Source organism: Pelophylax lessonae (assembly GCF_965119305.1).
Source record: "Pelophylax lessonae genome assembly, chromosome: 1".
Taxonomy (NCBI): Eukaryota; Metazoa; Chordata; class Amphibia; order Anura; family Ranidae; genus Pelophylax; species Pelophylax lessonae.
The window spans coordinates 713,079,379-713,093,913 of record NC_138768.1 but is presented as its reverse complement, the minus strand read 5'-3'; the positions used below and the strand labels follow the sequence as shown (position 1 = coordinate 713,093,913).

The following is a 14,535-nucleotide window of genomic DNA, read 5'->3' as shown; positions in this document are numbered from 1 at the left end:
ATGACATTGTCAACATTCATCATGCATAACCTAATCAAAGCTTAGACATAGAGAAAGAGATGTACACTGCTCAGGCAGTTGGAACTTCACAGCCAACCATGGGTGCAGGACCTCGGATCGCCACAGCTAACAGGATACAAGAAAAATGGCAGCACACCAAGCGATGGCTCACGATGAAAGGCTTTATTGAACAAGGATGCAAGGTACAGCAAAATGGATGGTAGAAATGTTTCACACGACTCACAGCGTGCTTGTTCACTCGTGTGAAACATGTCTACCATCCATTTTGCTGTACCTTGCATCCTTGTTCAATAAAGCCTTTCATCGTGAGCCATCGATTGGTGTGTGGCCATTTCTCTGGTATCCTAATCAAAGCTTAGCTTTAAAGGGTAACTCCCCTTTCGTGGGAAAAAAATAGCCAATTAAAAACAATAATAACATAGCTTATACAATTACTTATACAATTATTTCATTACTAAATGAATGTTATTACAAATTACCTTCCTTTTCAATTTGCGGCGCTATGGTTTTTGTGTACAGAACGTCAGATGGTGTACAGAACGCCCCCCAGTAATGCCATTTGCTGCTTGTGTGATTGGTTTATGGATTTTCCCAGAAGACTGCACTTAGATACAAGTCAGATTTTGGGGATCCCCTGGTCGGATACTCCCAAAGGAAAACCACGTCTAAAGGGATGCAGACCCTGCAAGTCTAGTAGCTGATTGAAAATTATGAAATCACTCCCATTTACATTCTTTTTACACATGGACACAAACACACAAACCCCTATTTCAGCAGAACAAGAGGCAGGAATCTGCAACAAAGTTTGTGAAAATCCTTATACTCTACATAGATCACCCAGAGGGGAATTTTTTATTCTGAAAAGTGGAGTTACTCTTTAAAGTACAAGTCTAGGGATGAAGACATTTGGACCTACAGGGGAGCAACTGCAGTATCTACAGAAATGTAAAGACTATATGTAGAAATGTCTCCCATGTTACATGCAAAGGGTCAACACAAAGCTGAAAAATTGCACACATAGTACAAATAAATACACAATTTTCTCTCCACCAGGGAAGGCAAGTGGTAAAGTACATTTCTACAATACACCTCTATATGCAGAACATGACCTCCAGATCCCTGAATCAAATATAACCTTCCTATAGTAGGCCTTTAGCCTTTTGAAGAAAAATCCTAATTTCTCTTGGTTTCCTTCACTAATAAAACACTGCTTGTCTCTTATAGCATATCTAAACCCAAAAACAAAAAGGTAATGTATTGCAGCTTACACTGTAGGTGGTGGTTGCATTAGTTTTCATTACATTTTTCCTTCATTTTCACCTAATTATTCTGCAAGTAGTCTGGTTCTAGTAACTCATGTACTCTAATGTATCAACACAACAGACAGGTAATTATTAGATGACAAGTTTTCTTTTTAAGAACAACAGATATCTTTGGCACCTTATCAAACTGATACTACAAAACACTTTCAATTGTATATTTAACAGACCATGCAAATACAAGAAGTTTATTATTAGGGTTTATAAACACTTTAACTGTTACTGTGTATGTGAACAGTTACATGTGTTACAGTAACAGATGAAAAGCATGTGGGAACTGAGTTTTCAAACGATTGCCATGGCTTGAAAAACATCACCAAACAAAATAGGAAACTCTTACATTAAGGCTAGATTCACATGGACATTTGTATCTGAAGGTAAACCCAAGCAATCTGCACTTGTAAAAGTTGAAATACCGTATTTATCGGCATATAACACGCATTTTTTCCTCCTAAAAATGAAGGAAAAAGCAACAGTGCGTGTTATAGGCCGATTTAAAAAAAAAGGCCAGGAAGCAGCGACGAGAGGTAGAAGGGGACGGGCCTGGCCAAGGAGAAGGAAGGACGAGCTGTCATCGGAAGTCCCGCCTCCTATGACGAGACGTGTGACGTCTATCATAGGCATCGGGATTTTCAATGACAGTGATGGCTTGTCCTCCCTTCTCCTCGGCCCGGCCCGCCCCCTTATACCTCTCGGCGCTGCTTTCTGGCCTTTTTTCAAATTGATTTGGATAGTGTAACTTGCGCTGGCGAGGCTGCATTTAAGGACACTGCGCTGGCGAGGCTGCATTCATGGGCACTGCACTGGCGAGGCTGCATTGATAGACACTGCGCTGGCAAGGCTACATTAATGGGCGCACTGCGCTGGCGAGGCTGCATTCATGGGCACTGCGCTGGCGAGGCCGCATTCATGGCCACTGCATTGATGAGGCTGCATTTGTGGGCACTGCGCTGATGAGGCTGCATTCGTGGTTACTGGTAAGACTGCATTTGATTAAAAAAAATGTTCTGAGTTCAAAGCTGTTTATTTTAAATTTCCGCTTTTTTCCTGAAATGTCTCTCCTAAAATTTAGGTGCGTATTATACGCCGGTGCGTGTTATACACCGATAAATGCGGTATTTCCTGCAGATAGTTGTAGTCTGCAAATGAGTTTAGCTGCATTTACCTACAGACAGCTGGGTTTAGCTATGTTTAGGTGAATCAGCGTTTCCAGGCGTTTTTTTTTTTCTCAATAACACAGTCTTGGGGGGATGATAGACGTTTCCTTTTCCACTTTCTGGTAATTTTCTGAGCAAGGAGATAGACCTGTGTGATTAAAATGGAGTGCAGAGCAAAGCTGGTGCTTACCATTGTGTGCCTGCTTGGACTGAAGAACGAGGACTGGTTCATATGCAGGGCACTACTTTAAAAATACACATCACACCAAACTGCATAGTACTACCGTACCATGTGATTAGGCGCCCCCAAAAGCACTGCATTATGATCTGCATTTGGGGTGCTGTTAATAATTAATCGGCACCTGCATGCGGATCACAAGGGCACTATGGTCACTTGCAGTGCTGGAAATGCGGATCAAATGTACCTTTCCCACATTGCGTTCTGGTGTGATCTGGCCCTGAGGCAGAAGAACACGCAAATTAAGGGAAGATCGGTACAACCTCTAACATTCCAGCACCTAACTGGGGGATATTTTGTCCTGATGAATAAGGAAATAAGAACCATTTATAACTTTACCAGAATGTCCCTGTCCACCTTTGATAGCTTCCTAACTATAGTTAGACCATATCTGCAAAGAATAAATACCAAAATGAAGATGTATGATAACCAACATGGGAAGGAATACCAGAATTTAAGGAAGAAAAAGGGGAAGTGTGTCATTTTAGGTTGCTAAATGCACTGCAGATATCTGGAGCTAAACGCAATGCGCATTTAGTTGAAGATACAGGTGGTCCCCGGGTTACGAACACAATAGGGACTGTAGGTTTGTTCTTAAGTCAAATTTGTTTGTAAGTTGAAACAGTGCATTTTTAAGTGCAACTTCAGCCTGTGTGTAGGGATGTGGGATGTTTCGGGTGCTTCTGGGCGTGCAGTCGTGTTATCTGGGGCTCTTGTGGCCATGCAATGCATACACTACTGCAGTGTGTAATGTGTCTGGCGGTGCAAGATGGCTGATCAGCGGTAACTGTGACCAGCGTGGAGCACAAGTGACCGAAATTGACATCCGTTCGTAAGTAGGAGTCGCTCGTAACTCGGGTGTTCGTAACTCGGGGACTGCCTGTAACTGCAGATAGTTGACCCTGGATGCAGGACTTTCTTTCTTTTCCTAAACGCAGCTAAACTATCTGCAACTAAATGTTGCTAATCATTATGTATTAATAAGATGATTACTTTGCATTGTGAGTCCAGCTGCTTTTAGAAAACTCTGAAATTTAGACGTCCTGGTGAATGTAGCCTATATTTCTGAAAAGCATAGAGATTATGATAAAGAAAGTATTAAAGCAGAGTACTTCCTTAAGTTTTCAACATTGGTAAGTGTACATCAGGATATCACTGACCTACACAAAAGGGCAAACAGCAAAGCCAATTTTGAGAAATTTTCCACTTTAGGGCACAGTTAAGTTCAAGCAGCGTACTTGTTAGCTAATAAGAAAATAATGAACCAGTTTTTTCAAAGCCCCAATTCAAAATCCAGGTTCTTAAGCAATCTTTGCCTTCATTAGTCTTTCACTTCCTAGCTCTTTAAGTACCCAAGTGCATCACTAATGTAGTCACAGTCCTAACGCTAAGTAATTGTAAAGTCACTTTCTCTTTTAAAGTATGACATGCACTTACCTTGAACCATGGTATAAAAAGAATCAATAGAAGATAAATTGGAAGTAATGCTGACATCTTCCTCTCTGCTAGATGACTCTATATCCACTGTGATGGCCTTGTCCATTTCTCCATGGAGATTTGTGACAACACCCGTTGGGAATGTTACATTGGTGAGACGACCTTCACTGTTGTAGCTGGAACACACAAATTTACCCAGTCATTGTTTACATTTGGCAAATATTCTAAGATGCAAAGGTTGTAAATGAAATATGCTCTTTCATTCTAAAACAAAACATTTGAATTCATTCTTACACAAAATTTTACTGAAATGTATGAAGGTTTAAACATTTTTTTTCGCATGAATTTACAGCATGCATTTGATTTGTTGTTTATCTTCATATTTAGAGAAAATGCATTATAGAAGTTCTGCATCTCTGTATTTGTATGATTAGGAAGAACAATAAAATAGTAAACACAGTAATGTATTATTCATTTTTCTCTCACAGTTCTACTGGATCTTTAATTTGAGACACAGTCAGTATGCAGATGTCTTACCACCTGCTGAAATGTCTTACTCCCAAATGATTTCACATAGGGGTGCATGCTGGCATATAAGATTGTGCAAGTCTATATGCAAAGAATACACCCCTGGTTCCATACTTATTTTGCAGGAGAAAGAGTCGTCCGACAGAAAGAAAAAAAATATCCACTCATTGCATACTCCTTCAAGGTCTGCCTATCAATAATGTCTGATGAGGTTTATGGACAATGCTGCCTAATTTCGAAAGCTATAGTGAGACTAGGGGAATGATTACCTAATATCTGTGGGTACCTATTCACATCATATATATTGGTAAACACTGGGTAACTGTGCCCAATGAACATGTTCCAATGCACAGAAAAGACAATTTGCCTTGAATTCAGTACACACAACTAGGCTGCAGTGGTCTACAAAGAAAAAAGAGGGACATGCTGTGTTTTTATGCAGTCGGCATGTTGCAGTCCACTACATGAATGAAATGTAATTTTGTGACATTTCAATAAAGTTGAAAAAAGTAAACAATGTGATATGTCATTACAATACATTGGTACCAGTCCCATCACCGTGCACTCCAGTGGCTGTGGTATACCATGGACATTAGTGTGAATGAGACCTTGAAGGGAAACTAAAGCCTAAGAAAACATTTGATAGGAGGTAGAGTTTTGGGGTAAAATACTCCTAAAACTTGCATATTTAACCACTTCTGGACAGGAAGGATTTGCCCCCTTAATGACTAGGACATTTTTTTGCGATTCAGCACTGCGTTATTTTAGCAGATAATTGGTCGTGCGATGCTGTACCCAAATAAAATTGATGTCCTTTTTCCCCCCACAAATAGAACTTTCTTTTGGGGGTATTTGATCACCTGTGCAATTTTTATTTTTTGCGCTATAAATAAAAAAAGAGCGACAATTCTGAAAAAAAAAAACAATATTTTTCACATTTAGCTTTATAACATTCCAAAAAAAATTTCAAAATCAAAATTTTTCATCCTTTTAGACCAATTTGTATTCTTCTACATATTTTTGGTAAAAAAAAAAAAAAAATTACAATAAGCATATTTTGATTGGTTTGCGCAAAAGTTATCGCGTCTACAAACTAGGGGAAAGATTTATGTCATTTTTCTTTTTTCTTCCTTTTATTAGTATTGGCGGCGATCTGCGATTTTTAGCAGGGCTGCGACATTGCGGCAGAGAGATCAGACCCCTAACTGACATGTTTGACACTTTTGGGGGGACCAGTGACTATACTACCGTAGTCAGTGGTTAAAAATGTGCACGATTACTGTAATAATGACATTGGCAGGGAAGGGTGATCAAAGAGTTAAATGTGAGCCTAGGGGGTTGTTTTCTAACTGTATGGGAAAGGGACTTGTGAAATGACCATAGAGACCTGTGTTGCTATATAGAAGGATCACAGGCGCTCTATGATCATTTCAGAGAGAACAACGGTCAGCTGTGTTTACAACAGCTGACCTTCCTCTCTCAGCTGCCTAGTGGGGGCAGAAGCTCGCCCCCAGCACTGCTCAATGTACATAGATCAACTTACACCAATTCGCGCAGCCGAGCCATCCTGCTGCAGTATATATGCGGTGGGTGGTCGGCAAGCGGTTAATGTAAACTACCTGCAGTAAATGCTCAAGGCAGTGTACAACCCTGCCTCATTCCTTGAGGTATGTGTGCCATATATAAGAGCCCACCCTAACAATGGTAAAGTTCTGCTTTTAGTGTCTCTAAGGTAAAAGTTGTTGCCTTGGGGGTATTTTAACCACTTCAATATCGGGCACTATCAACCCCTTCCTGCCCAGGCCAATTTGCAGCTTTCAGCACTGTTGCAATTTAAATAGCAATTGCGCTGTCATGCAACGCTGTACCAAAATTAAATTTTTTAAAAAATTTTTGAGACAGATAGAGCTTTCTTTTGGTAGTATTTAATCACCACTGTTTTTCTATTTTTTGCTAAACAAATGAAAAAACACCAAAAATTAATGAAAAAAAAACTTTTTTTCTTTGTTTCTGTTATAAAATTTTGTAAATAAGTACATTTTCTCCTTTGCTGATGCGCACTGATGAGGCTGCACTATTGGGCACTGATGAGGCAGCACTGATGGACACTGATGAGGAGGCCCTAATATGCAGCACTGATAGGCAGCCTTTATGGGCACTGATAGATGGCATGGGTGGGCACTGATGGGCAGCCTTTATGGGCACTGATAGGAAGCAATGATGGGCACTCATATGCCGCACTAATGGGCACTGATATGCTGAACTGATGGGCAATGATATGCCACACTTATGAGGAGGCACTAACAGGCATCACTGATGGGCACTAAAAGGCATCACTGATTGATGATTATCAGTGCAGATCCTCCTTGTCAGGAAAGCTGCTTATCAGCTCTCCTCCCTTCATGCCCTAGTTATGCTGTGATCAGCTGTGATTGGACACAGCTGATCACATGGTAAAGAGCCTATGTCATAGGCTCTTTACCATGATTGGAGATGCGGTGTGTCGGGGTGACACACCGCATTACTGATTGCCGCGTTTTCGCATGCTCCCAAACTCTTTACGGATCTCCAGTCATCTGCATTCAAAAAAGGAGGTAGGGAGTAAAACAAAATTCATCTGTTGATTTGTAAACTGCAACGTTGTCTAATGCAAGTCATTAAAGAGGTTGTAAACCTCCAAAAAAATGTTTTATTTTTTTTTTGCAACCTGCAAGAGAAACACATAATGAGCTAGTATGCATAGCATACTAGCTCATTATGAAATACTTACCTTTCTTACCTGTATGATGGGCGACATGTCCAGTCGCCCGTCTTCCTGGATCGCAGCATCCGGCCATCTGATTGGCCGGAGCCGCAGTGACGTCACTCCCGCTCACGCGCGCGGGAGCTGGCGGTCACGGCACGGAGCTCTGAAGGAACGGCACGAGCGGCCGTTCCTTCAGAGCGCATGCGCCAGTGACGTCACTGGCTGCATGTAAGGTAAATATCTTCTAAACGGTACATGTTTTGGAGATACTTACAGTACCTATAGGTAAGCCTTATCATGGGCTTACCTATAGGTACAAGTTACAGAGGAGGGTTTACTTCCTCTTTAACTAAAACTCTAAATAAAAAAGTGCCAGAATATAGCTCATGTAAAATCACTGAAACATTGTTTCACTTTTTGTATCACTATGTTTAAGTGTAAAGTGATGGTTAATAAGCTGGAAACTCAAAATAACAGAATGGTGTGAGAGATAAATATAGTCTACAAAGAATTAATTAATGATATTGAAAGAAAAGAAAGATTGTCACGTCTAGTTGTACATGCGAAATTGAATATAATGTGTAAAGCATTTTTTTTTTTTACATTTTTTTTTTTTAGGAAAATAACATTTCAGCTGACCTAATAAATGCAATCGCTCACATGTTGAATACAGTTTCCAGGTAAAAAAAAAATGTGCATTTATTATTTGTTTATGGAGTCTCTAAAGTATCGTACGAGTGATCAGAAGATCACTGGTGCCATGCGGATCTCCTACAGACCTGTCAGTGTATCTGTGTGCCTGTATATCATACGATCCAATCTGATAGGAAGACTCTATGAACTACAACAGTGCTTCACAGCGCCGTGATAGTTCATTAAAAAATACAACCTGACAGCCCCAAAGGCTGTCGGGACTTGTAGTTTTCCATTCACAGAGGACTGGGAATGCGTAACGTGGCTAGGCGAGCGAAGCTCTGCTCGGCCATGTTTTTTTAAAATTGTGACAGCTATCATAGTTAGAGAGAAGATCCCTTCTAGCTGTCAGAGCGGAGGATCAGGGGGGAGCAGGGGCCAGTCTGTTCATCACATGTTACTTGTTACACTCTGAATATGGGTGTAACATGTTACGAAAGGCAAAGCCTCCATTTCACTGCAGCACAGTGCTTTCCTTGGTTGCAACTGTGGCAGTGGATATCTGTAGTGAACTATAAGGAGTCCTTTGTGGCTCCCCAAACCCTTGTGAGCCCTCCAAAAAGTGCCTACAATTGCTTTATGGGAAATCTGGTCAAACTTTCATGAAGCTCTATTTTTCTTTGCTGAATGCGTGAAGCACAATTGCTGCATATACTGGTGTAGAAACAAGCTTATATTTACTTTTTAGAATCTGAGACTTCTTAAATCTTTCTTTATGACCTTCCATCTTCCTCTGCTAACAACCATCTTTTCCCTTCCATATACCCACCTGTTTTACTGTTTTATTACACTGCTTGCTTTTATTATGCAAACAGGAAAACACATGCTTTACATCTATGTATTTTAATGATTATCCAATTTATTCTGTGGAGAGGTACATCTGGTTTGTAATTACTCCCAAATCAGTCCTCAGAAACCTTCAGTATGCCTCAAGTTCTAGTTTCCTTTGCCTGACTTTCAGTTAGGCCTCGAAATTTCATCAAATTGATCTAATCTACAGAGTATTAACTACTGCCACCTGTTCACCTTATACTGAAACTATGCCAACATTCTAGGTGGAAAAAAAAGGAACAAAACACAAGAAAGTAATGAGATGAACACAAATTACATGGTAAGAAACGTCAATCTAGCCAAGCAAATTAATCAAAGCTTGTGAGCCAACGAGACAAAAATATAATGACAGCCTTCCAGCTATGAGGCCTACAATTATTTAAAAACAATTCATATGCTTATTTCTCGAACGACAAATGCCTTCAAAAAGCCTGTATTAAAATTATAACTATTGGTTTACTGCTCATTTCAATATTAACTCATGTTTAACATTTTATATTATATTTTATACCACTTGCAGTAATATGTTCCCAAGTACTAGTAACTGATCCATTCACAGGTGGGTTTTCTATTCCAACACAGACCTACAGTATATACTGTCCAGAAGATGACACAATAACCCTTTTGCCAACCTTGTGCTAATGCTTTAAAGCTGACACTTAATTTTGAGAATACTTTTAAATTAGAGGTAAACCCCAAATCTTTTTTAAGGATGTTTGGCATCGATGCACATAGCTTTCTTAAACAAGACCTTTTTGTATATCTCTTGTAAAGTTTCTTCCCTGAAGGCAACAGGTAACAGCATTTCCTTTTGCAGGCTGACAATGTAAAGTTACTTCCCCCCCAATTAGCCAATTAGCAGCAGTGTTGTTGACTTGTTATGTGCGCCCCTTCAGTTAGCCGTTGGTCTGCTTTTTCAACCAATCAGATAGCAGCCCAATGGCCAACTATAGGAATGTACACAACAGGCTTAGAATGCTACCAATTGGGAGACAGTGGCTTACTACTGTCAACATGCAACAGGAAGTGTTGTCATTGGAAAGATCTCCATGAAACTTTACAACAGATTCACCCCAAAAAAAATATTCATTTCAAAACAGATCTAAACTGAAACGCTAAAATTATATATGCACTTTAACATGTTAATATAATTGCTAAAATTATTTTTTTTAAATCTTTTTGGTAAACAGCTTTCATTAAATGCCAAGAAGGACCTTGTTCAAACACTTCCTATTATGGGTTAATTACTCTCTCTCAATTGGGCTCCTGTATTTTCACCCTCCCATATGTTACCCTGGTCAAGACTACAAGTAGAAATGCCAATACCCACTACACATAAATGGTTCACTTTTGACACGGAAAACAAAGATCTGCAGCCAACACTGAAGCAAGCACCTAAAGACAGGATATAGCTGAAAAAGCTGCAGGAGATCAAAAGCTGCAGTCTGACACACCAAAATAGATAAAAAAAGGATGAATTTTTTTGAGAAAAATTAATTATTAATTAATTATAGGATTTATATCTACATTAGGCTGGGTTCACACTAGTGCGAATTGGATGCAGGTTTCCCCACATCCACTTCTCATGATAGGAGAGTGTGCCCAGTGCTCAATGGAGCCTGTTCACACAGCTCTGTGGCGGCTGCAGAGCAGATTGAAAAAGGGTTCCGGTGCATCTTTTCAGGTCCGAATTCAGGCAAACATTCGAACAGGATTCGTCATTGAAACGAAAAACATGGATGCACCTGACCCCTGCTGTGGGCCGCACCCAATTTAAGTGTGACTCCAGCCTTAAAGAACAATTTCATGCAACAACTGAAAATATTCACTTCACTCCTAGGGTTATCCTCTAAGCAATGCAACTTTGTGGAAGTCAAAATGTTGATTTTGTTTATCTCAAACTTAGTTCTATAATGGATTAACAGGAATCCAGAAGGCGTGTACTTTTTAAAGCCTGTGCTGTGTAACCTACTCTCTCTATCTGTATCACCAACCACATTCATCTTCTGAGGCATGTTTAAATTCTATTATTGGTTCTTTGGCAGTTTTTAGCTCTGTGAAGAGGTGGTAAGGAGTGTGTTCTAGCCTCACTGCAGATGCATTCCAAGTTCATTGGATTGCACAGAAAAGGGAGAGTGGCGGACTGGTGCAGTATAGAAATACCTAAATGGAAAACTGAACTACTTATAAGATGTTTTTTTTTTTTAAAGTGTGTTTCTGCGCTGAATTGTAATGAGTTAACAAAGAGCTGCATCTATATATCACTCAAATACCAAAAGTGATGTGAAAACATATATACACTGCTCAAAAAAATTAAAGTAACACTTGGAAAACACATCAGATCTCAATGGGGAAACTATTATGCTGAATATCTATACTGATATGGACTGGGTAATGTGTTAGAAATGAAAGGATGCCACATCGTTTGATGGAAATGAAAATGATCAACCTACAGAGTGCTGAATTCAAAGACCCTGAAAATCTAAGTAAAAAAATGATGCAGCAGGCTAGTCCATTTTGCAGAAATTCCATTGCAGCAACTCAAAATGGTAGTTTGTATGGCCCCTACGTGCTTGTATGCATGTCTGGCAACATCGGGGCATGCTCCTAATGAGACGACTGATAATGTCCTGGGGTATTTCCACCCAGATCTGGACCAGGGCTTCACTGAGCTCCTGAATAGACTGAGGTGCAACCTGGCGGCGTCGAAAGGACCGAAACATAATGTCCCAGAAGTGTTCTTTTGGATTTAGGTCAGACGAGTGTGGGGCCTTTCAATGGTATCAATTCCTTCATACTCTCAAGAACTGGCTGCATACTCTTGTCACATGAGGCCAGGCATTGTCATGCACCAAGAGAAACCCAGGACCCACTGCACCAGTGTAGGATCTAAGAATGGGTCCAAGGATTTCACCCCGATACCTAATGGCAGAAAGGGTGCCATTGTCTAGCCTGTAGAAGTCTGTGCATCCCTCCATGAATATGCCTACCCAGACCATCACTGACCCACCACCAAACCAGTCATGGTGAATGATATTGGCAGCATAACATTCTCCATGATTTCTCCAGACCCTTTCACGTCTTTCACATGTGCTCAGGGTGAACCTGCTTTAATCTGTGAAAAGCACAGGGAGCAAGTGGTGGACCTGCCAATTCTGGTGTTCAATGGCAAATGCCAATTGAGCTCCATAGTGCCGGGCATTGAGCACAGGGCCCACTAGGGGATGTGGGGCCCTCAAGCCACCCTCATAAAGTCTGTTTCTGATTCTTTGGTCAGAGACATTCACACCAGTAGCCTGGGGGGTTATTTTGTAGGGCTCTGGCAGTGCTCATCCTGTTCCTCCTTGCACAAAGGAGCAGATCTTGTTCCTGCTGATGGATTAGGGACCTTCTACGGCCTTGTCCAGCTCTCCTAGAGTAACTGCCTGTCTCCTGAAATCACCTCCATGCCTTGAGACTGTGCTGGGAGATACAGAAAACCTTCTGGCAATGAAGCGTATTGATGTGCTGCCTGTGCAACCTCTATAGGGTCCAGTTATCGCCTCATGCTACCATTTGTGACACTGACCGTAGCCAAATGCAAAACTAGTGAAAACCAGTCAGAAAAGAGGAGTAGGGAAAAAATGTCAGTGGTCTTCACCTGTAAAGCAATTCCTTTTTTGGGGATCATTTCATTGTTGCCCATCTAGTGCACCTGTTCATTTCATTACCAACAAAGCAGCTGAAACTGATCAACAACCCCCTCTGCTACTTAACAGATCAGATCAATATCCCAGGAGTGTAATTGACTTGATGCTATACTCTGATTAAAAAGTGTTCCTTTAATTGTTAAGCAGTGTATATACATAAATAATAGTGCACTTCTGGCTACTATGCAAGAAATGAAATACTGAAAATGTATCATACATTCAAACAGTGAATTAAATAGTCCATAAGGTTCAATATGAAAATAAGTCTACATGCAATAGGCAATGAAAGCATATAGTGGAAGGAAGGTGTATGGAATTCTATTTCAGATGATGATTTATCCAAATGGGTGGCAAACCACGTGAATTGTTAAGAAATTCCACCATACACTTATGTCCTCAACCATAGTCAAGCCTCTTACCAGATGGTTGTAATCCCCAATTACAGAGATCAAACCCACCTAAGAAAAAATGGACCCCTCAGGGTGTCTCTAAATGGGATCAGTATGGTGCACTGCGTTTCAACATATGATATTCCCCAATAGCAATGCCACAACTTTGGATCCAACTCAGACTGTTGCCATAGAGGAAAAGGCCACACATGGCATGAATACTGCTAGCACATGTTTATTGTTAAAAACGCCACAAGGTACTCATGTGATTCAGGACCAAATAAAGCATTCAAACTGCATGGAGCCTCACTAACAGCTGGCATCAGTGGGCATGAAAGAGGTTACAAAGTCGTGGCCCTACCCAAATAGTTTTGCATCACAGGGCATCATCAGGGGAACAGGAGCATAATGCAGGGCCACGAACGTGTGACGTCTTTCGCGCCTGCTAATGGCGGCTGTCAGCAAGGTTCCATGCAGTTTGAATGCTTTATATTGTCCTGAATCATGTGAGTACCTTGTGGAGTTTTTAACAATAAACATGTACTAGCAATATTCACGCTATGTGTAGCCTATACTTCTTTTCCTCTATAGCAGCGGTCTGAGTTGGATCCGAAGTTGTGGCATTTCTATTGGGAAATATAATATGTTGAAACCCAGTGGACCATACTGATCCTATTTAGAGACACCCAGAGGGTCCATTATTTCTCATGTGTGTTTGATCTCTGTAATTGGGGATCACAACTATCTGGTAAGAGGCTTGACTATGGTTGAGGACATAAGTGTATGGTGGAATTTCTTAACAATTCACGTGGCTTACCACCCATTTGGATAAATCATCATCTGAAATATGGTTGAGGGCATGTGTGTATGGTGGAATTCCTTAACAATTCACAGAATTTGCCACTCGGTGGTATATATCATTATTTGGAGAAGAATTAGATACACCTTCATTCCACTATATGCTTTCATTGCTTTTGGCACACAGACTTTTTTGCATATTGCATCTTATGGACTATTCAATTCACTGTTTGACTGTATATTGATACATTTTCAGTCTTTAATTTCTTGCATAGTAACCAGAGCGAATTATTATTTACGGATACATACTTTTAAATTAGTCTCTCACTGTCCATTTCAAGGTTTAGTTTTTAGTTTTCACACAGAGTTAAAAAAGGATAAGTGATGTCAAGTGTGTGTGGTGGCAACCAGGTAAGGAGTACAAATACAAGTGTGTCTTGCCTACAGTCAAGCATGGTGGTGGGAATGTCAAGGTCTGGTGCTGCATGAGCGCTGGCGGCACTGGGGAACTACAGTTCATTAAGGGAACCATGAATGCCAACATGTACTGTGATATACTAAAGCAGAGCATGATCCCCTGCCTTCGGAGACTGGGCCACAAGCCTGTATTCCAACATGATAACGACCCCAAAAATACCTCCAAGATGACCACGGCATTGCTAAAGAAGCTGAGGGTCAAGCTGATGGAT

The 14,535-nt window shown here is 40.6% G+C and overlaps 1 protein-coding gene across 25 annotated transcripts in view; it reads right to left on the bottom strand.

Annotated features, from left to right (window-relative positions):
• Positions 1-14,535, bottom strand: part of TENM3 (teneurin transmembrane protein 3) — a 1,577,510-nt gene that overhangs the window by 24,171 nt on the left and 1,538,804 nt on the right. For all 25 annotated transcript variants that reach the window (XM_082244015.1, XM_082244035.1, XM_082244033.1 and 22 more), the window contains one exon: positions 4,173-4,348. In XM_082244015.1, the coding sequence (XP_082100141.1) occupies positions 4,173-4,348 (176 nt within the window). The remainder of the gene's footprint in view (positions 1-4,172; positions 4,349-14,535) is intronic.